Genomic DNA, 23174 nt, shown 5'->3' on the forward strand with positions numbered 1-23174 from the left:
GCCCCAAGGCCACGAGATAGTGTTGCCCATGGGCCCATCACAGATGCAGAACACATAAAAGCATCCTTCCATCTCATTTAAATGCCTTAATAATATTCTCTCAGAGGAGATGGGCTAATTTTATTTAGCCAACCTCAAAGCATTAGATATTTAGATTGTTTTTAATTTTCCCCTGTTATAAAAATCCTTATGAAATAGTCTTCATGCACCTTTTGTGACTTTCTCGGGGCCAAATCCCAGAAGGAGAACTGTTCGATCACGTGTGATTCAAAGTCCTTCACCACATACAGCCCTGCTGCCCTCCAGGAAGGTTGCACTAATTTATCTTGTTTTCATCCTTATTTGGTTCTTTACAAAGAGCTCACAAGATATTTACCTGCCTCGTCTTCACATAATTGGTGGAGCTTGGAGTTGTCTTTAAATGCCTCCCCACAAAGTATAATAAATACCTCAGCAGTTGACTCCAGGACAGGGCATTTACATTTGCTTGAATGCGCTAATAAACCTGGTGTCGCTTTAACAAGACAGATCCTATGCCAATTCTCAAAGAACCAGTGGCATATTTTAAAAATTGATCTAACCACTTTTACTCCTTGTGTCAGGCAACGGAAGTGAAGGCACGAGTGTGTACTCTATTTGTCAAACAGGCGAGGAGTGGGAAGGGGCGGCTCACTTCAAAGGCTTCTGAAGTCAGCGTGTGAAACCGTCATCTGCACTTCTCAGTAGAACGCACACTGCATCAGTAACCGTTCTTGACAACTGAAACACTAGTGCGGAATGTCTTCTACGTTAAGACCAAAGACAATTAATATTGCATATTGACTGGCACAGCCATTGCTCAGTAAATATTTGTTGAATAAATGATTATCTGAAGACAGGTTTAACAGAAATTCATCTCAGGGGCTTGCTGGGAAATCTTACATATGAAATCTAACCGTTCACTATGCTCTCCGATTTGTATTTGGCAGAAAAAAACATTAGACTTACAGTCTTTTTTTTTTTTTTAATCGAGTCATAAATTCCCTGTGAATTCCTACATCTCTATGGAAGCCAAATCCATCAGCAAGGCAACGAGATCCACCTTCCTTACATACGGAATTCCAGTAAAGACAAAGTGGCTATTCATTGTCATGATGTGTCACTCATGAGAACAAGCACACACGCGTCTCTCACCATCCGGGAGAGTAGGCTTACGGCAAAAAGTGAAGGGAGAGAGCAGCTCCCACCCACCCTCCAGAAACGCGATTTATTTATACCACCTTCGTGAGACTAATGAAGCTGTCAAGGAAATAAAGAATTCAGAGATTAAAGCCGCCAAGGACAGACTGACATAATTAAAGACGCCTTCTGTCCCTAAACACCGTGGATTACTGACTTCATGTCTCACTGGCTTAATGAAATGACTGCTCTACAGTACTTACCTGTGAACCACACTGCACAAATCCTGATTATAAACAGGACATGGAACCTGCCTTGTCAGTGGGAAAAGCAGGGACTGAGGAGACTATGGAGTCAGAGAGTGAAGGACACTGAGAAAAGACTCTATGAGATATATGTAGATTAACTTCTAATATCCTTATAACTCCGTTAAGCAAAGTACCAATGGCTCTGTTATTTTATTTTCATATTTTATTTTCATCTGGCTAATGTCTGCAAAGCCTACAAAGATTCATGAGAAATGAGTCAAAGACTCTTAATTCATGTAAAAATTATTAATTACTTCATGTGCTAATTTGTTACATAGTATATGCTCCAAACGGTTTGGTATGTAGAATACATAAAGTAATTAATTGCCACTTAATTTATATTCACGTGCTGGTGAAACATTTAACGTTGGTGGACCGCTGTGATGAGGAATTCACTCAAGCGGGTAATGTGTGTTCGTGAAGGGCCAGAAAACAGATGAGCGGTTCCCAGTGACAAGCGGAAGTGAAGGTGAATATTTAGATGAAGTTCAGTTTCAAACTTTACTTTAAAATTAATATTTTGATATAATAAAAAAATAAAGAAATACACAGTCATTATGGGTCAAAGCTACATCAGAAGGCAAATGGCCTATAATCTACTACTAAAGAAAAGAAGCAAGGGATGTGAGGTGGTTTCTGCCTTTAACAGCTTCTAAAAACAACTTGGGAGAGCTAATCTTCAAATACAATCCCAGGCTTTCGGTCAGGAACAACAGTTGCAACCTGTGGGGGTGGTGGGCAGGGAACAACCCTTTCACAGGGGTGGCGGATATCTTGCATACCAAGTGTCTACATTATAACTCCTAACTGTAGCAAAACTACAGTTATAAAGTAGCAACACGATAATTTTGCAATTCAGGAGGTCACCATAACATGAGGAACTGTGTCAAAGGGTCTCAGTGTTAAGAAGGCTGAGAACCACTGATCTAGAACTGCTGGTTTCAGGAGAGATGAGAAGGGGGCAAAGGAACCTTCACCCAGGTCAACCTAGATAAGGTCAAATATTGCTGTCCAGAGGATGGAGAGAGAGAGGGCTGTCTAATTCACACGGCTGTTATACTCACGAACTCACAGTGGCTGTGGTTGCCTATGGAAGAGTTGCACATGATGGTCCTGTCAGCAGTCTATCACGGGTAGAGGAGGGACTCAAGGGGCCTATCTTTCCCTGAGGGGCCATTGGCAGTTATCAGTGGCTAGAGGAAGAGGGGTCCTTTTCTTCAGGGGTACAGCCCCTGGTAAGTTGTCCCTGGTCCAGTAAATACCATCCTCCAAACGCTCACACAGAAAACAGACCAAGAAGAGTCAGGGGGTTGTAGTTTAGAACAAAGGGCTCCCCAGGAATGGGACGAGAAGGTAATCGGTAGAAAATGACCATCATCACACTGCTTTAGCTGACAGAATCATACAGATTTATCATCTACACTAAATGCACTCCACATATTTATACATGTGGAAGGCTAACTTTCAACTACTTGGCAATTGATTATCTCTTACTTATCTTAGGAACTGAACACTATTCTCTTAACCATTTGCAACAACACAGTATCTGTACTATGGTCTCTATCAATATACAAAAGATGCCTTGAAATTATTCTTCCCAACCAAAAAAAAAAAAAAATGTTCTACTCATTGCCAAACACCCTCCCAAACCTTCTACTCTCACAAAGGTCTGGGAAGCCCATCCTAATCTCTTCATCTATGAGCTTAACTTTTAATACTCCACAGAACTGCCAAGTCTTTCCAACAACAAGCTATTTAGTGTGGTGTTATAAATAAGCAGGGAGCTAACAAATATGAAGCCATGTAGCATTTTAAAGGCAGTAAGAAATGGCTTTGTGTGATCTACATTGCTATCTGTTGTCTTACTGGCCACAAACAGCCACAGATAGTCCATTCTTCCCATCTGTACGTTCTTAATTTACAGATCCAACTAAATTAAGATGGGAATTATTGGGGCAGGGGCGTGCATCTGGAACCACACAGTGTTTCCCCTCGTTGTTCCTAAACAACACAGTTTAACAGCTACTTATGTTGTGCTGTGTTTATATTGGGTGATGAGGGAAAGTACTTAGAAATATACGGGCTTATATGCAAATATGCAAAGATGGTGCCGGAGCACCATTTTATATAAGAGACTCGAGCACCCTCACGTCTTGGTATCCAATGGTACATTGGAATCAACCACTGGGTATATGTATAGTCTATCTATGCACTTGAAATTAATATATCTTAGAATTTGCTTATTAAGCAGCCAAGCACTTCAGTAGATTTTATTAAAATTTTTGAGATGGGGTCTCACTTAATAATCCATGCTGGCTTGGAACACATCATGTAGCCCAGGCTAGCATTGAACTCACAGAGCTGTGCCTTTGCCTGCCTCCCAAGTGCTAGGATTAGAGGAATGCCCCTACCACACCCAGGTTTTCACTAGATTATTTTTTTTTTTAAGTACTTAAGATAATGTTCAAACCTTAGTTACTATAAGGACACTTCAAACTACAAGATAACAACTTAACTTCTAAAAAGGACTCTACCAGAATTTACACTGGTATAATTATATTTACTGGTGAATTTTTGCAGCCATTCCTGTTAAGACCATAAGCAATACAACCATTGCTACTATGAGTTGCTAGTTTTACTTCAGAAGTCCTAGCAATTACATGTCAGTGAGAAATAAGAAAGACCCATGAGAAGGCAAAGGAAAATCAAAACTGTAGAAGGCTGGGCAGTGGTGGTATGAGCATTTAATTCCAACACCAGGTAAGCAGAGGTGGGCGGATCAGAGTTCAAAGCCAGCCTGGTCTACAGAGTGAGTTGCAGGACAGCCAAGGCTACACAGAGACACAAAACAAACTATTATAATTTATAGATAATATGGTCTTGAGTAGACAGTACTGTCTTGAAACAAAACAAACTATTATAATTCATAGACAATATGGTCTTCATCTGAAAAATAATATTAGAAGAAGCAGTGGATACATTAGAATTAAAGAGTTTATCAAAATACCTGTACAGACCCTTAAAAATCAAAAGTCTTACATAAAACACGTCGCAAACTATAATTTAACATATTTTGACAACAGCAATAAAAATTTAGAATAACTAAGAAGATCTAACAAAAACATAGAAAACTTGCATGAGTATCATAAAAAAAAATCACTAAAGGACATAAATTCTTCTCAACTATTCAGTATAATCCTAGACGTCTCATGAACGTGAAAGCATTTCTAAAGCAAACCCATCCAGCTTCTATGGAAACTATTCTGCCAGGTGTGACTCACCTGAGCAACGCCCAACAATTTTAAAGGCTCACCATATGGAAAACTCACTAATATCTGCATTTATTATATCAATTAGCTTGATCCTTACTTTAAAATTTTTATGTGTCAGTCTCTGAAACAGACCTTTCTAGAGAATTCCTAAGGTGAATGTGAAATTCAAGCATCTACCTTTCATGTGTACATCTTTCCTCAATTCTAAGGAAGCTGAGTTTCCATCAATTACTAGGAACAGATAGAAACGAAATAAAACTTATTGAGGACCACGTGGACTGCTTTGGTTCTGCCTACACACTTCCTCTTCCCGCTTCCACCATCATCAATGACATCCTCATGTGGTCAGGAACAGGAGTACCCAATGGGAGGCAAGTGCTAGACAAAGTGAAATCAAAACAGGCCAGTCTTGAAACTGGAAAGAAGCCGTCGCTACCCAGACTGTGATGTAAGAACTGGTGTCACTCACAGGGATCTCTTTTACTTAAAATGTCTCTGCTCATAACAACACAGGTCAGACATACTTAGTAGCAGATGTTTGGACTCTGGACACCGATGGCAGCTTACTGACGGCTATCTCTCCCTCCACCATTCCAAAGAAAACCCTAAACACTTTTCTGATACTAGGTGATCCTGCGATGCAGGAGATAAACTGGACCAATCCCGACTATCTTGGGTCAATGAAAGACTCCCCTTACCTTACTAGACCAGCCCCGTCGGCCGACACACGGATGGATTCTAGAGTGTCCATGGAGAACAGACTCCATGGACACTGAAGTGGCTCTGACATAAAATGGCACGGTGTTTGAGTACCACCTGTATGCACACCCCATATATTTTGAACCCTTTTCGATTGCTATTTAACTTAGCATAATATAAATGGTTGTTTATATTGTACACCTTCGAGAATAATGAAAAAAAAAAGACATTTGAATGTGCTCAACCGAAGCCAAGTTTTTTTTTTTTTCTGAAACCCTTTTTAAAAAAAAAATTAGATTTATGTATTTTATGGGTGTGGGTGTTCTGCCTGCTTGGAGGTCTGCACATGTCTGCTGTGCATGTCTAGTGCCCACAGAGATCAAAAGAGACCATTAGATGGCCTGAAACTGTAGCTGTGGATGGTTGTCAGCCATTCTATGGGTGCTGAGAACCAAAGTGAGGGCCTTTGTAAGAGCAACAAGTACATTTAATCATGGAGACATCTCTCCAGCTCCTTTCTGAACTTTTTTTTTTTTTTTTTTTTTAATAATCTGTGGTTGACTAAATGCATGGACATAGAGCCAATGGACCTAGAAGGGTGGCTATTGTTGAACTGTAACAGTCTATGAGGTGGCAAGGGATGCAACTCAATTAGAAAATGCTTGCTTAGCCTGCATGATTCCTTGGGTTCCCTTCCCCCTAATCAATAAACCTGCTGTCTTACTTTGGCTTCTGCTGCTGTGATAAACACATGGTGAAAAGCAGCTTGGGGAGGAAAGGGTTTATCTTACAGGTTAGAGTCCATCGTCAAGGGAAGCCAAGGCAAGCGCTTACAGCAGAAACTGAAGCGGAGGCTGTGAATGAATGCTGCTCGCTGGCTTGCTCCCTGCATCTATCTGTGTAGCTAGCTTTGTAATACATCTCAGGTATTAGGGATACCTGAGGGATAACATGGCCCATGTTAAGTGACACCCGGTTTCAACAATTAGCAATGGAGAATTACCCCCACCCCCATCCCCACACCTGAAGACTTGCTTATAGGCCAGACTGACAAAGGCTATTCCTTAATTGAGGGGATCTCTTATGAGGCGTGTCAGGTTGCCAACCAAGATAAGCCACCACTTCTGGCCTGGTGGCATTAATCTACAATCCCAATATTTAAGAGGTATAGGCAGGGAGACCAGAAGTTCAAGGTCATCGCTACACAGCAAATTTAAGATGAATCTAGGCTACACCAGGACCTTAACAAAGGAAGAAAGAGAAGGGGAGAGGGAAGGAAGGAGGATGGAGGTTAGGAAGAAAGAGACTATGACCCATGCTAGACAGGAAGCTACAGTGGAAAGTCTGTACAGGGTCCTTCCACAGGAGTTTATCTTTCAAAAGAGACATATTCCTCTCATGCTGGCTGCCTGGAGTCTCAGCTGTCACCCATTACCCAGGAGATGTTTGTTTGAGGATCAGGGCAGCAGGATGGGATGGCTTCATTAAGCCTCAGAAATAGCTCTCCCTCCTGATCAGTTACATAATCATTTCCTTCTAGCAGTGAAGACATCTGAAACATTGTTTTCTTGTGACTTGCAGTAAAATCATCCAAACTGATTCTGTGCAAAGTGTGGCATTAGCCAAAAGAAGGCCAGCTGAACCAATTTACAATCACCCCACACAACGTGCAAAAGCAAACATCTTATGTCAAACTTAGGACATGATTTCACAGTGGGTAGAGTAACATAGTATCTAAAGGCTAGGCTAGACCAGAATTTTCTCTTGTTCCCGAGGATACACGGGTTTTAAGTCTCTGTGAGTCTTCAAGGTACCTGTAGTTCCACGGCCCTAAAACTTGTTTACAGAACTCTTTTCATCAATTCCGACAAAGTCAATCACGGAGTTGACTTAGGAAATCAATATGGCATACACCAAACCTTTTTTCCTTTTAGGGAAAACAGGACTTTGAAGTTGCCTTTCCGAGGCGTCGTTCTAAATCCCCACTAAGCCCCGACACGGAACACAACAAAGCTCAGAAACGTCTGTCCAATTAATTAAAAAATGTGGTTCCAAAGCTGGGTGCTGAAATTTGACAGAGTATAAAATTAAGAAATATATACAAATGCAAGCTGAAAACACTTCAAAGCCCAGCTTATGAACAGCAACACGAAGGTATCACTCACTGGGTTGGAGGATTGCCCAAATTAATGACAACTTTTTCTCCCTGATGTAATGAGAGTCACCCTGAGATCTACGTTCCTGTCTAAAGCAAATGAAGAACTTATTAATAATGTGAGTAGCTCCAGGTGCCCTTCAGCGCAGCAGTAAAGCTCTTTGCTAAAGTCAGACTGTCTCCTTTATACTTCTTGGATTTGTTCTGTTTAACTTGCTTTACACAAACCCAGCCCAGTTATCGGCACATGGGTGGTCCACGACAATTTGATAATAGTAAATGTGGAAGCACCGATTATTACAGCATCCAGGGGAAATGATTAAGTCCACTAGCTACTTCAGTGATAGAGCCGGGGAGCAGGGCAGTTATGCCTTTTATATCAGACCATTGCTTTAGGAGCTCACCAAATAAAAAAGAGAAAGCACAACATTATTAACATTTGTGACTTATGTGTATTAGAAAATCTACATGATACCTACATATGGTATTTTATTTAGTTTTAATTATAGCCACATGGTAGGTGTTAGAGCCCTGTTCTGCAGCATCTATGATGCCACTGATTATATGATGAACCAACATTTTGTAAACCAATAAGAAAAAAAACATTCAACCAACTATAAAATTATGATAACCTATTTGTAAGATGTAAATTTAAGATTTGCAATGTAAACGCAAGAAGTCTAAATGTACGTGTAGGTGTGGGGGGAAAGGGTTACAAAATGGCAGGGAGATTTGCCTGAGACACAGCCCCACTCCTGCCAGTGCTGAGCTCTGCTGGACACCACTGAGCACAATGGCTGCAGTGACTGCCAGGTCCCAGCAGTGACGCCCCAGGTGCTCCTTCACTCACTGTCATCTTCTCTGCTCCTTGTGTTGATGCCCAGGTTGTTTCTGGAACTGCCTAATGAATACGTCAGAGCCTCTGTTTCAGCCTAGGTTCCCAAATGACCACATGCCGCACAGCCCCAACCCTAAGCTACGTGCTGAAGGAGAACCGCCACTTTCTACTTTGGTGTAACCAATAAATGCACCTCCCCCCTCCCCCTTTCTTTTGGGTGAAGCCAATTACCTGGGGGAATTGTTCCATATAACTGAAACTACTCCAGTTAGGACAGTGGCTAAATTGGAATCTGAATGTCAGTTTCTAAACCCTGGCCTTATTCTGGACAGACTTCAAACTTAACCCTCAAAAGTTAACCCTCTCCAAATTTGAACACATGAATGAAACAGTTATTTGTTTCATTTTACAAAAGAAGAAAGTTTTTCCACTTGCTTCCAATGAATAAGCAGAAATGAAAAGGTTAAAGATGGGTATAGTCTATGAATACTGCATAGACAAGGACACTGAAAGCTGTGTGCATGCCATGGCACACACAGGATGGGGACTGTAGCGGTGCAGTGAGTTTCAGCATAGATGTAAAGATCCATGAATATATCCTTTTCTCCTCCGTGAGTTCAGTGCAGCTTGCATTTCAGTAAAGAGGTTCCGGGTGTCTGTGCTAACCCTGGCTTGTTTTTTTTTTTTAATTTCTCAACATAAGAATAGACAGGGCCTCATGTGGAGGGATGGGGTTACCAACCCGCAGTCAAAGTTTCTAACCCAGATTTGTCCCTGTATAAAAGAACTGTAGTGATAAAAAATGGAGTCCAGTGACAGGCCCAACTTGGGATCCATCTCAAGGAGAGGCTCCAAGGCCTGACACTGTTACTGATGCTATGTTGGGCTTATAGACAGGAGCCTGGCAAGGCTGTCCTCTGAGAGGCCCAACAAGGCAGCTGACTGAGACAGATGCATATATACTTACACCTAACTATTGAACTGAATTCAGAGACCCCTGTGGTTCAATTAGGGAGAGGATTGAAGAAGCTGAAGGGGAGAGCAACCCCATAGGAAGACCAGCAGTCTCAACTTGCCCAGACCCCTGAGTAAGTCCCTCAGAGCCCAGGGACTGAACCACCAACCGGGCAGCATACAGGGCTGGTCCAAGGCCCCAGCCACATATAGAGCAGAGGACTGCCTGGTCTGGCCTCAGTGGGGAGAAGGTATCCTAACCCTTGAGAAATTTGAGGCTCCAGGGAGTGGGAAGGCAAGGGGGAGGAGGAATGGGATGAGGAACTGTGGGAGGTGGAACCAGGAGGGGGCAACAGCTGGGATGTAAATGAATAAATGAATTAAAAGAATGGTTTTGTTTCTGCAAGAGGCAGGTGCAAAGGAAAGGTAGGAAGCAGCATAGCTGCCTGTGAAAAGAAGGTGAGAGGAGGCACGAGGGTTGGAAGTGGGGTCTGGATTCAAGCCGAGAGGCTGAGCTTGTCTCTCTGCCCTGACTAGACGAAGCACCCACGGCTGTGGGTGATTATCTGGCTTCTCTACCACAAACTCTCATGCACAAAAGGTGTGATGACTGAGCCCAGCTCCTGTGTGTGGTAAGAGTGAAATGAGAGAAAAGAAAAGCCATGAAGGAAGAGCCCACACCCCTGGCAGCAGAGTGAGTGATCCGAGCACACAGGGAACACTAAGCGGTCCTACACTTGTCCTTAATCAGCCTCCTCTCCAGGCCTGGTGCAGGCCACCCACCCGCCCGCCCGGTGTGCCTTCATGCAAATCTGCTCTGCACAACCCAGCAAAGTCCCTTCTGTGTGAAACTGACTGGGGAAGGGCCCGAGCAAGCTTCTGTTTCAAACCAACGAAATCTCCTGCTACCATGCATGCCTTGAAGGACCTCAGGCTGAGAGAACAGCGGAGGGATGTCTGGTTCGCGGTACTCCACATCATTATCACCTGCCTGCTTACCTAAACCCAGCCCGCCGCTCGCTTTACAATCCTAAAGGGAATAAAAAGAGACATGAAATGGAATGCAAGTCCTACCTTCTGTTTCTCGTTTGTCCCTTTCTTATTGTTCTCCTTTTTGCTCTCATCTTCATACACGAGGATGAAGTCGATTCGCCTCTGGCCGTCGGTGAAAAAGAGAGAGTCGGGCTTCCCGTTAAATTCTTCCTGTGTGTAGAAGAGGGTGAATTATTGGAAAGGTAATGTTTGGCAGGTGTGTACCTCTTGGCTCTCGCTGGCTCACAGGTGAGCTCACTGAGGGAGAGCGAGACAGTCATGCCGAGTTACCTAATCTCTACAGTGTGTCTGTTCTCGGTTGGGGGATGTCTGTGAACGGCAGTAGCCTAGAATGCTTGGGAACAGGCACTCTTACGTGCAGGACCCAATCGTCCCAGGTTCTACCTGCCTGGACAACAGAGGGGAGTCAGAGCTGGAAAGAAACTCAGTAATGAGAACCTCCTGGATGAGGGGCTGAATTGGTCAGCAAGAAGAAAACTATGAGACTTAATACTACCGGTGGGGGCCTCGTCACCTGTCTGTCTTATCTCCTAGCTTCTGGTTGGCTTTCATGACATCTCTCTGGACATCATTACTTCACCCACGGTATCACTTTAAACGGGTGAGAAAAGGAGCTACCACGTACACAAAGCCACCTTAGTCATTGGTGTTTGCCTACAAACCCACAAGCGGTGTCCCTGACGCAGGAGAAGCAAACCTTAGACATTGTAAATTTTGATGGTAATAAACTGAGTCTTTAATTAAGAGCTTAAAAGATTGTACTGGGAGCTGCATATGGTGGTACAAGCTACTGTGATTCCAACACTACCTGGCTGAAGCAGGAGGACCCACAGGCCAGCCTGGGCTACAATGGGATGCTCTCTCTCAAAAGGAAGGGTACACAGGAGAATGACTATGGCAACAAATAAGATGTTACAGCAAAAGATGGGCTTAATATAATTAAATTATAGATGTACGTATAATTTAACGCACATATAATTAAAACGACCGCTATCCCTCAGATCCTAAACACACAGACATAGTTGGTTTAATCAGCTATGAGAAGAGTCGGTATCCTCACAGCCTATATAAAAAAAATGCTTATGTCAACTTTGTTGTTTAAGAACCAGACTGCTTTTTAACTGGTAAGTGATGGTTTTGAGGTTTCTCCCATTAAAAACAAATAGGGAATTGTGCCTTGCAATCATTTGATGGAACGACCAGCACACTATGTTCATTAACCGTGATTAATTTTCGACTGCGTTCAGCATCAATTAGCACAGAAACCGTCCCAGCACCTCCTTTTCTCCACACTTCTGAGAAGATGTAATCTTTGCAACTCATAAAACCCGCTTGCACGTCCTTCATTTCCTCTCTCCTAACCGGGGCGCATGGAGGCTTCTCACCATCGCTGACAGACGAGCTTTCCGCTTGGCAGGCTACCCAACCCGCAGAGGCAGCACCACCAAGTGTAGCCACCTCCAGCCCACATCCCTCCAAGGCAGCGGTCCTCAGCCATCCTAAAGCTGTGACACTTTAGTCAGGTTCCTCAAGTTGTGGTGACCTCCAAACGGTAAAATGACTTCATTGCTGCTTCATAGCCTGTTATTTTGCTACTGTTATGAATTGTAATATAAACGTCACATTTTCTGGTGGTCTCAGGTGATGTCTGTAAAGAAGTCATTTTAACTTATAAGGGGTCACGACCCACAGGTTGAGAACCCTCACACTAAGGGCTGCCATGGACAGAATGGTTCTGTTTAGGGATTGTTCTTGTCCGGGGCACAGAATGTCCAGGGAAGCAACACACATCCTTGGTTCTGGCTCTGGCTCTGGCTCTGGCTCTGGCTCTGGCTCTGGCTCTGGCTCTGGCTCTGGCTCTGGCTCTGGCTCTGGCTCTGGCTCTGGCTCTGGCTCTGGCTCTGGCTCTGGCTCTGGCTCTGTTACTGCCTTTTTTATTTTTTCATTTCCCATTTCAGTTATTTAAACTAATGAGCCTGAAGAATAAAGTTATATGGAAATGCTAAGCTCTGTAGTTTTCATTTCAACCACAGGCTTTTCAGGTGCCTCCAAATATTCCCTTTGATGGGGGTTTTACTCCGGGTGATGCACACGGCAGCTTCCGGGAGGAAAGGGCCTAAGAAAGGGAAAACCGGGAGTGATTTCTCAGAATGGGAAATTGGTAGCATGTGATAGGATAGCCTGGTTATCATAGACATCTGAGAAGTGCGCAAGACAACCTGTTCTCCAGAGACTTCAGTGGAGCCAGCAGCTCACTGAGGTGCTAGAGAACCAGGCCTGGAGTGTACAGCACCACAGGGCAAGTGACCATGCATCACCCCTGCACAGACACACACTGGCCATGCTTCACCCCTGCATAGTGGCGCACGTTGCCCATGCATCACCCCTACACAGTGGCCCAGGCTAGTCAGGCACCACAACTGCATAGTGGGACAGGGTGGCAACTACCTCCCAAATCAGCCAGTGGGCACAAAAACCTCTTGCATGGGCTATAAGACCAAAGCTCTTTGTTTGTATGAAGACCCCATCAGTTGTCAACAGCTACCTGTGTGAAGCAAATGGTAAGGTGTGATACGGAACTTAGGATGGGCTGCCAGGAAAAGGGTGCCAACTAACTACCTACTGCTGCAAAGTCCAAATCTCTCAGCTCTTGGCAGAAGACACACTACCAGGTAACTGTGAGGAAGAAACAAGTTTAAATTTAAGAAAGGAAGAAAGGAAGAAAGGAAGAAAGGAAGAAAGGAAGAAAGAAAGAAAGAAAGAAAGAAAGAAAGAAAGAAAGAAGGAAAGAAAGAAGGAAAGAAAGAAAGAAAGAAAGAAAGAAAGAAAGAAAGAAAGAAAGAAAGGGAGGAAGAGGGAAAGAAAGAAAGAAGAAAAAGAAAAAAGGAGAACAGAAACTTTTTTTTTTCTGGGAAAAAAAAATTGGATTTTTTAGTGTAAATTTCACTTACAGGCCTAACTCATGTAGTAGCCTGTTAAAATCACAGGCAACCTAAAAAAAATATTCCTTTCCCAAAGTTTTACTTTTCTAGAAGAAGGAAAACTTTAAGTTTCTCCGAACAAACATTGATAATTTTTAAGTGACTGAAAATTCATAGACAGACCATTCATCCCTGGCTACCCTCTTGTTGTCTACTGAATTGTTTATTCTTTTTTCCTGAGTCTAATGACACAGAAACTAACAGTCAACACGTATGAAGTTCAACCATTCCTCTTTAGCAGCTCAAGTTTAGAAATACTTACAGAAAAAGTTTATGATTTAGTAGGTAAACTCATTTTAGTGACAAGAGCTTATATATAGATACCAGCTTTCTCACTGAGGAAATTTAATTCTTAAGGTCATCAAAGAGACCCCAAACCTTTACCCCCAAAGTCTTGGGGATAAGTTTTCAATGTCAAGGCAATAAGCAACCTTTCTAGTCTGTATGGTTCACCTTCTGCCTGAAAGAGCTTTGCAGACTTCTAGTTACAATAGCATGTCTATAATGCACTCTATCTGTTTATAACCCCAACCAACCTGGTCCCGAGGACAACAGACTCCCATGAGCCCACTGTGCAAACCTGGCCTGATGATTGGGCTTTGATAAGAGTACAAAGCACAACATACACTCATTTGTCATTGCACCAAAGTAAGACAAAAAAAAAATATTATCATCTGATGGGTTGTGGGCTCCCCATGGCGGATGTTGGTAGAGGGGGGCGGGGCCACCATAACATGAGGAGCAGTATTCAAGAGTCGCAATGTGAGGAAGGTTGAGAACCACTGTGTCCGAGGCTCATGTCTTTTAGGGAACTACCTTCTAAGTATTTATGTTTGGACATGGGTATTAGATTCGTGAACTCATAACAACACTGACTACCTGCCGAAAAAGCCGGCCAAAATTCCAGCATAGATAGGGAAAGTATTCTCCAAGCTCCACCCTTTAAAACAGAGAGCTTGGCTGTTGATAGCTGCTGCGGGAGAATCACTCTTTCCCCACTGGTTCTCACTGTAGGTGCCGTGCATGCTCCCACATCCATGAAGCTGGGTGGGGGACTGTGGTAGTTTGAATGAGAGTAGCTCCTATAGGTTGATATATGTGAATGTTTGGTCCACAGTTGGTGGTGTGGCCTACTGTCACAGAAATACTGATGTCAAGGACCTTGGGAGTGTTTACCAGTGAGGGAGTGTTCCACTCTGCCTGCCCCGAGTGACACAGAGCACCTGCACACATGCAGTCCTTCCCTCGGGCCCCTCTCACCCCTACACCCCATGTCCATCCAGGAGACAGACTCCACATGGCCCTAGCCATTCCTGGTTATTTCTCTTTCTCTCTGTTCCAGCATCATGCCTGCCTGTTCCTACGCTCTCTGCCACAGCAATCATGTACTCTAACCTTCCATATCCACAACCATAGGTGCCAAATTAAATGTTTTTTTTAATAAGTTGCTGTCTTGGTCATGTTGTCTCTTTGAAGCTAGAAAAAAGCAACTAAGATAGTTGGAGAAAGAAATGGGGAGGGGGTGTTGGATATGATCATATTTTATTGTTTACATCTATGGCACTTTCAAGAATAAGGAAAATTATATATGTGTGTGTATATATATGTATGTGTGTATGTGTGTACATATATATGTGTGTATGTGTGTGTATATATGTGTGTATATATGTATGTGTATATATATATACATATATATGTGTGTGTATATATGTATGTGTATATATGTGTATATATATATATATATATATATATATATATATATATATATAATTATGGTAGGTAGTGGTCAATGTTGAGACTCATTACTGTTCAAAGTGTTGAGATTACGTAAGGCTGTAACTGCTCAGCCATAGATAGGACATCTATGTAACTACCACCACCCCACACCCCTGCCCAAGGCTTAAGGAACATCACAGAAGGTAAGGAGTGTGGTATAAAAGGCAGAGGCTATTGTGAAGTGCTGTCCTACGAACAGGACACAGCTCTTGGACACATGAATTGAATAGCAACTGTGGTTACCTACATTAGGTCAGGTCAGTTAAATATTCATGATGCTAGGAGGGAGATAGGACATGGACTCGGGAGAAGACAGGGTTGGGAGAATAAGAACAGAGATATGGGGGGGGGGTGAGGAGGGTGAGACAGAGAAAGAACCAACACTATCAAGATATCTCATGTCATGTATGGAATTTTCAAAGGGTAAAAGAAGAAAGTTGAATTATTTTGTCCAGTGCCTTCAAAGGAGTGTGAATTTGAGAAGGTAAATCCTGTCCGTCCTCTTGGCTGTTGGTAAGGAAGCCCATGCAGAGCCTCTTCCCAGCCACTGGCTCAAGTGTAACTGCAGGTTACTGCAGGGCACTGGCTGACAGAGAATGTCCCAACATGAATCTTTTCTAGTAACAACTTGGCGGGGAAAGTCTACCTCGGCAATCTGGTTGAAATGTGGCATTGAGGTTTCCCTTAAAGAGGATGCTACCATCACACCAGAGGGAAAATATAGGACCATGTGGAGCCTGTCTCCTGGATGGACAGGGGTGTAGGGGTGACACGGGCCTGAGGAAAGGACTGCATGTGTGCAGGTGCTCTGTGTCACTCAGGGCAGACAGAGTGGAACTGGTAAACATTCCCAGGATCCTTGACGTCAGTATTTCTGTGGCTACAAAACAACCTGTCAACACTGGTCTAGACTCACAAGCTTCAAACGTCATCAAAATGGGTCTTCCAAAATCCTGCCTAGGAACCCCACCTCACTCCAGCAGAATCTATTATCGTCTGAAATGCCGACTGTAAATTATTTATTCACAATCAGGATGAGCTGTGGCTCTCCTGGAATCTTTGCTCAAACTCATCCTTATGCATGAGGGCGTCTGACCCTTGCCTTGGACAATGAAACTGACTGCATCTGAAGAAATGTCCCGATATCTTGAAACACTGGAGTGCCCCAGGCTCATCTGGGTTAACCACATTCACGTCACACAAAGCAGGCTGTAGGAAAGGTTGTTTTCCCACAATAGCTGAGAAGCTGCACGGTGAAAAATATTAAAATTTTCATATAATTAAAGAGCAATATGAGAGTAGCAAGAACTGCTCTCTGTGGTTCATATGACTGGAAAAATAAAGTAGTTAATTCTAAGACCATTTTGGGGGGAGGAAGGGGCATAATTTAGTTCATAACAGAACTAAATTAGAAATAGAGTACCATCCAATCTGCAGGAAACTCTGACCTACCTCTCCTCTCTCTCTCTCTCTCTCTCTCTCTCTCTCTCTCTCTCTCTCTCTCCTCTCTCTCTCTCTCTTACACACACACACACCAAGTTCAGCTCAAGCAAAAGCCTTTATTCAGATCTCAAAACACAGAACTTAACTTCATTTGCATAACTACCAATGGCATAGGTCCATTTCCTAACAACTAGAAAGATACAAGATATAAATAAGTGAAATGTTTTCCTCTGCAAGATATGGTAAGCATGCCACAAAGCAGGACAAATTTCACTCCCTTTATTTTGATCAAAATGCAAATGACCACAGTCCATGTCATACGCCAAATACAGAACCCAAAAAAGTTCCAGGGTTGCAGCTACAGGAGAGGAGGTTGAGGGTTGAGGGGAAAAACAAATATTTGAAGAAAGCAGGGGAGGGAAGAGAAGGACGTAACAGGTTAGTCACAGGGGAAGCAGAAGTGTGTGGGCACACAGAGCCGGCATACAGGAACTTCTCTTTGACCAGACTAGGCATTCCACATTGCTGACTTCAGAGAAACAAGCAAAGGCGCCCACTCACCGATAGGATAGGCCCTGGAGTGAGGGCTGTTTTTAGAGTGTACCTCAGGATGTTCCAAGAACATGTGGTATTGACTCTGTGACAATCAACATGCACTCAGGAAAAACCCAGTGATTTCTGCAGAAATCAGTCTCCCCTTGGCTCTCTGTTCCCAAGGCAATGACCAGCACTTGACACCCTGGGCCTCTCCACGTATTAAGACCTCAGAGTTCCCACCCTCGCCTCCCAAACTACAAAGACTCTTTTTCTCCTAATGGACAAAAAAAATTATGTTCCTTACAAAATACAAAATAACTTCAAGCAACATGGTAGAGTATAAAGGAGAAATAAAAGTCATATGTAAGCCCAGCTCTCAGAAGTGAGCTGAGTTTTGAAATATTTTTACATAGTATTCTTCCAAGCCCACTCCCATCCACATGAACTAAAATGGCACCAACACGCACACACTGTTGTACAAACATCGATCAGAGACATCTCCTAGCTTTATATAAAGCTCTGAATCATCGTGTTTAATAGCTGCAATATAATTTAGCTAAACAGTTCCTCCACTGATGAACACAGAAGTTGCTTCCAATTTTCTGCTTCTATAAACACTGCTGCAGTGTGCTTTCTTGTACATATGTATATGTGCACATGTTCAATTACTATTTCATTAGGCTAAATTCTGGAAGCAGATTTCTAAGCGCTACGGCCTGTTCAAATGCGTCTGATACATGAGTCGCTAAGCCGTCAGGTAAATCACACACCCACCAGCACAGTGTAAGAATGTGAGTGTGCCAGGCGCCACCCTCCCTAGATTACAGCCTTCCACTTTCCCACTACCGCAGCCAAACTGTGTATTTTGGGTTTTTCCTTTTTTTCTTTTGCGCTTCATAACTAGAGGACACTAGCATGATTCCAGGCCCCACCCAAAGTAGTATCTATTGCCACCTTTGACCTAACTGGACTTTTTAATAGATTCTCTTGAGCTTTGGTGGTGAAATCTGAGGCCACACAGGGAAAGAGGCAAGAGGGCACCGAACAGCACAGAACAAACTCACAGAACCCTCTATGGTTCAGTCTGAAAACCCCATGGCCACAAGAGGACTGCTAAGTCAGGGACAGCACCTGTGTGTCTTCAAGGTGGTGTCCCCGTGGTGGGGACAGGGGGGAAGGGCCAGCAGAAGGGCCTGTGCACTCTTGAAGGAGGCCCCCAGCAAGCTATCTGCGGAAGTAATGTTCTGTAACCACTGGGGACACTGGGGACTACCTGACACAGAGTAATCCTGGCTAAGACACTGTTAGAGAGGCAGCAGCCTATGGTTATGGGGAAGACAGGGAACTGTGTAGGGAGAGACCTTGGAAAGTGCTCATGTGTACCAAGTGCATCCTGGAATGAAAAGGGAGACAAACTCCAGGCATCGTCAGCCTGCCCTGGGTTCCGCGGCCCTGACCCTATTATTTTCATCTGGACATTAAGCTCATTTCAGAAGGTCTCCAGAGCACCGGCTGACTTTTCATCACAGATTACAGGCTGCCCTCGCAACCACCAAACATTGGTTACGCGTTCCAACCCATACATTTCTCTATATTTAGAACTTTCTACTTATTTGGCTTATGGAGGCTTTGGTTTCAAGTTAAATTTGATGTCAAGTTCTTAAAAATGCTATCTTTTAGCTGTAAATTATTTCCACATTTTTCCCAAGTGGCAGAACTTGCTATTTTCAGCTATTTCTTACAAGGCACAGATGTGGTTGCCTGTAAATAGCGGACTGTATCATTACAATGTCTTCTCACATGCCACGGCCTCCTGATCTGGCGTGTGCGTTTTGTCTTTGTTTCCCTTTGCTCAACGCCATGGTTCTATTATCAGGACTCCACATGCCAGATGCCAGCAAGGAGGAGGGGGTGCCTTCGCCAGCATTACTGTTACCGGTTCCCTCCAGCTCACGACAAGACAAGGGCTCAGTTCTTTTGTCTAGTGGCATTCTTGCACAATTTTAAATATCCTTAAATTTTCTGAACTAGACTGGAAGACATAATGAAGACAGAACTTTGAAATAAAATCTCCTTAAAAGGAATCCATTGGAGATGGAGATGACTCAGTGGTACTAGCCCGGCCCTGGGTCCCACCCAAAGCACCACACACAGAGAATTAACTAGCTATGGAAATAAATGGAAGACTCCAGTCAGATGCCCTCCTGCTGGGCAGGGAGCTACCCTCACAGCCTTCTCTTAAGGCCTGGGGGCTTCAGTGTGACCAATTTCATCAGCACAACTTCGTTCTTTTTAATTTCCTGTTTTCCTATGGGCTTTCCACCTTTGAGGGGGGGTGGGTGGGAGGAATCTCAGTTTAGTCTTTAAAACAAGAAATAAAACAGCAAAGAAACATCAAATGATGAGAAGGAAAAGTGAAAGTGCCTGAGGTAGCTCTTCTATAATTTCCTTTTCTAGAATAAACCAGTATCTGTTTATTTTCAGCTGTCAGTGGCAGTGTGAGCAAAAGAGCTGTGTGTGTGAGTGTGTGTGTGTGTGTGTGTGTGTGTGAGAGAGAGAGAGAGAGAGAGAGAGAGCACTTGTCTACAAGGAGTTTCCAACATACTGCCCTCTAGATACGAGGCAGCATCCAGCTGAAGATGACTGGTACAATCCAAGCTGTGAGAGAGGACTGTCCTCCTGGAGGCTGGCCTCCTGAGGTCTCAGATGCCCAGGTCAGTATGTCTGGGTTCATTGTCCATCCGCTGGCATAAAACCTTGACTCCATCTGAAATCTTAATCTACACCATCTTCAGAAGGATGCTGTGGGGTTTCCACCGCAAACAAGATGGTTGTACTAGATTACACTTTTGAACATTTAAGAAAGAGCTCCCCACCTTATATTCCAGAATCAGCAGGAACCCAAACAATGCTCACCCAGATCCTGGTGTCTTGGTGCATTTTCATGGTGCCCTACCTATAAGCTAAGTTGTAAGATTCTTGGTCTTCAGGTACAATAATTTCAATGTTACTTTGTAACTCTATATTTTTCCCCACCCACCTGTGTTTTCCTTCTTAGTTAGCGATATCTCAACTACTTTTAACATATCTAATTTGTTATATCTTAAACCCCGTAGGTCCCATTCATCAAACTCATACCTGCAAACTGCCCCCCTTTGCTCCACTGTTTGAGTCAGTGCTCCCAAGTCAATAGTCTCTGTTTTGTTTCTAAATAAAGAGGCACTGGCCAACAGGTTCCTCAGCTCAGGATGTACGCTGCAGTTTGCTGAGTCAGTTATCTAGACTCCCAGCTTCCTGATACAGCTATCCAGACTGTGAGCTTCCTGATACAGCTATCCAGAGACTGTCTGTGCTCTTCCTGATACAGCTATCCAGAGACTGTGCTCTTCCTGATACAGCTATCCAGACCGACTGTGGGCTAAGCAGAGCACGGCTGTGGGTATGGTGGAACACAGCAAGTCTTCAGATCTTCCCTCCTGTGCAATTCTTCTTCCACAGACTCCCTCAAGATTGCAGTCTTTCACACTCCTGGTGACGTGAGACTGACAGTCACCTAAGGGTTTTCCTGACGTGGTAAGATGTCTATGGTGCTCTTCATCGGCTCAGAGTACTCAGCAAGGGGTGCTCTCCCTCAGTTTTTCTAAGCCCCACACTCCTCTCAAGCCATTGACCTTTACTCTGGAAATTGATATTTTTAATTTCATTGAAATCAACAGAAAGGAAAACCTAGAGTCTCAGGACACAGAGGGCCATGTAGGTCAGCATACATTGGGTGATTTTTTTTTAAATTGGATATTTCTTTATTTATATTTCAAATGTTATCCCCTTCCCTGGTTTCATCCCCAGGAATCCCCATCCCACCCCCCTCCCCCTGCTTCTATGAGGGTGTTCTCCTACCCGCTCCCACCCACTCCCACCTCCCCACCCTCACATTCCCCTACACTGGGTCATGGAACCTTCACAGGACCAAGGGCCTCTCCTCCCATTGATGTCCAGCAAGGCCATCCTCTGCTACATATGCAGCTGGAGCCATGGTAGTCCCTGGGAGCTGGGGGGGGGGGGGTGTCTGGTTGGTTGATACTGTTGTTCTTCCTATGGGGTTGCAAACCCCTTCAGCTCCTTCAGTCCTTCCCCCTAACTCTTCCATTGGAGCCCCCCCCCCCCCGTGCTCAGTCCAATAGTTGGCTGTGAGCATCCATCTCTGTATTTGTCAGACTCATAGAGATTCTGCTTTCCCCCTTCGACTCAGGCAGTCTTAGAAGTGCTGCTGGTTGTGCAGGGATGGGATCCACAACACCCAGTCCCAACGACTCATTTATGACAATGGCAGGAAAGCATTTAAAATGCATCACATGGAAGAATTAAAAATGAGACTTCATAAAACCTCGCTCAGTTGTTGGAAATGGTCTATGAATTAACTGCTCCAAAGGAACAAGCTTCCAATAGAGCCAGGGAGAGAGGCCAGAGTTAAACGCACTTGCTGCTCTTGCAAAGGACAGGTCAGGTGGCAGCATCCACATCAGGCAGCTCACAAACATCTGTAAATGCTGTTCCAGGGGACCCAATGCCTTCTGGCTTCTCTGGGCACCTGATTTCACATGCACAAACACCCACACAGAAAGATACACATGCATACATATGTGTGTATATATTTAAATATACATATATATGTTTATGTATGTATATGTTGACAAGAGCTGAGGAGTGTCTGTTACCTCACACTAATGTACCAAGGCTCAGTTTTGTAGGGATTCAATAAATTCAACCTGGCTTCTACTTCAAAGTCACCTAAAAGCAGTCAACGATAAGGTATTTCAGTACCCACTAAAGGCAGCTCATTGGCTAGATGGCTAGGAGTTGTGTATATATGTGTGTGTATGTATATGTATGTGTGCATTCATGTGTATATATGCATATATGTGTATATATGTATATAATACATGCATATATATACATATATGTATGCATATATACACATATGTATGAATATACATATACACACATATGCATGCATAAACATATATACATATGTGCACATAAACATACACATATGAATATGTATGTTTATATATACACACATATACATGCATATATGTGCATATTCTTATATACACATACACACACATTCTTAAAAGTGGCTAAGCTTTTATGCCTGAATATTTCTCACAGTATATGGCATTTTTGGTATCTTAAAACAAGATATTGCATACTGTTACTTAGGAGGCCAAAAAGAGAAAAAAGAATGAGGACTTTGGGGTCCAGGAGATCTAGGCTCAAATCCCAACTCCATTGCAGACAACCAGTCACATGCCTTGGTGTATGCATGCTATCCTTTCGGGATTAGGGCCATGGTGAAAAGATCGTGTTCTGTGCTGAGACAATCAGCCTAAAGTCTGGGGTACAGACAAAGGTTAGTAAGGGAGACCCATTGGTGGTGCTCTCTCCTTAAATGTGTCCTTTCCTGAACCTTGTCATCCCTGGGTGTTCATACCTACCACCCTTCTTCCCCTCTCGCCATCTGTCTCTCTGTCTGTCTCTGTCTCTGTCTCTCTTTCTCTCTCATGCCTTTCCTAGCAATGAGCTGCCTTTAGTGGGCACTGTAATACTCCATCATTCACTGCTTCTAGCTGACTTTGAAGTAGAAACCAGGTTACATTTGATGAATTTCTATGAAACTGAGCCTTGGTGTTTTAGTATGTAGTATCAGACACATTGCAGCTGTCTTCAGTTTTGAGGAAAATAGGACTAAAGTGGAAGAAGGTCCCATTCCATAAATAAATACAGTACTAAAGTGGAAGGTCCCGTTCCCCAAATAAAGAAAGTATGCTAAGGCTATAAAGGTTACCACTAAACTGTACTCTGCCCTTCCGTGCAGTATATTTCAAAAACACTTTTTGTAAAAAAAGATTTATTCTTTATTATGTAAATGCATGTGTACCTGAGTGTAGATTTCTACATGTACGTTCAGGGTTCTAGGAGGCCGGCCGGAAGTGGTCACCG

General features: G+C 43.5%; 1 protein-coding gene across 3 annotated transcripts in view; it reads right to left on the minus strand.

The window, feature by feature from the left end:
• Positions 1–23174, minus strand: part of Ano6 (anoctamin 6) — a 187060-nt gene that overhangs the window by 72229 nt on the left and 91657 nt on the right. For all 3 annotated transcript variants that reach the window (XM_021183693.2, XM_021183694.3, XM_029469721.2), the window contains one exon: positions 10459–10587. In XM_021183693.2, coding sequence (XP_021039352.1) covers positions 10459–10587 — 129 coding nt within the window. The remainder of the gene's footprint in view (positions 1–10458; positions 10588–23174) is intronic.

The sequence above is a fragment of the Mus caroli genome, unplaced genomic scaffold, assembly GCF_978045245.1.
Source record: "Mus caroli unplaced genomic scaffold, Mus_caroli_1 scaffold_16, whole genome shotgun sequence".
Lineage (NCBI taxonomy): Eukaryota > Metazoa > Chordata > Mammalia > Rodentia > Muridae > Mus > Mus caroli.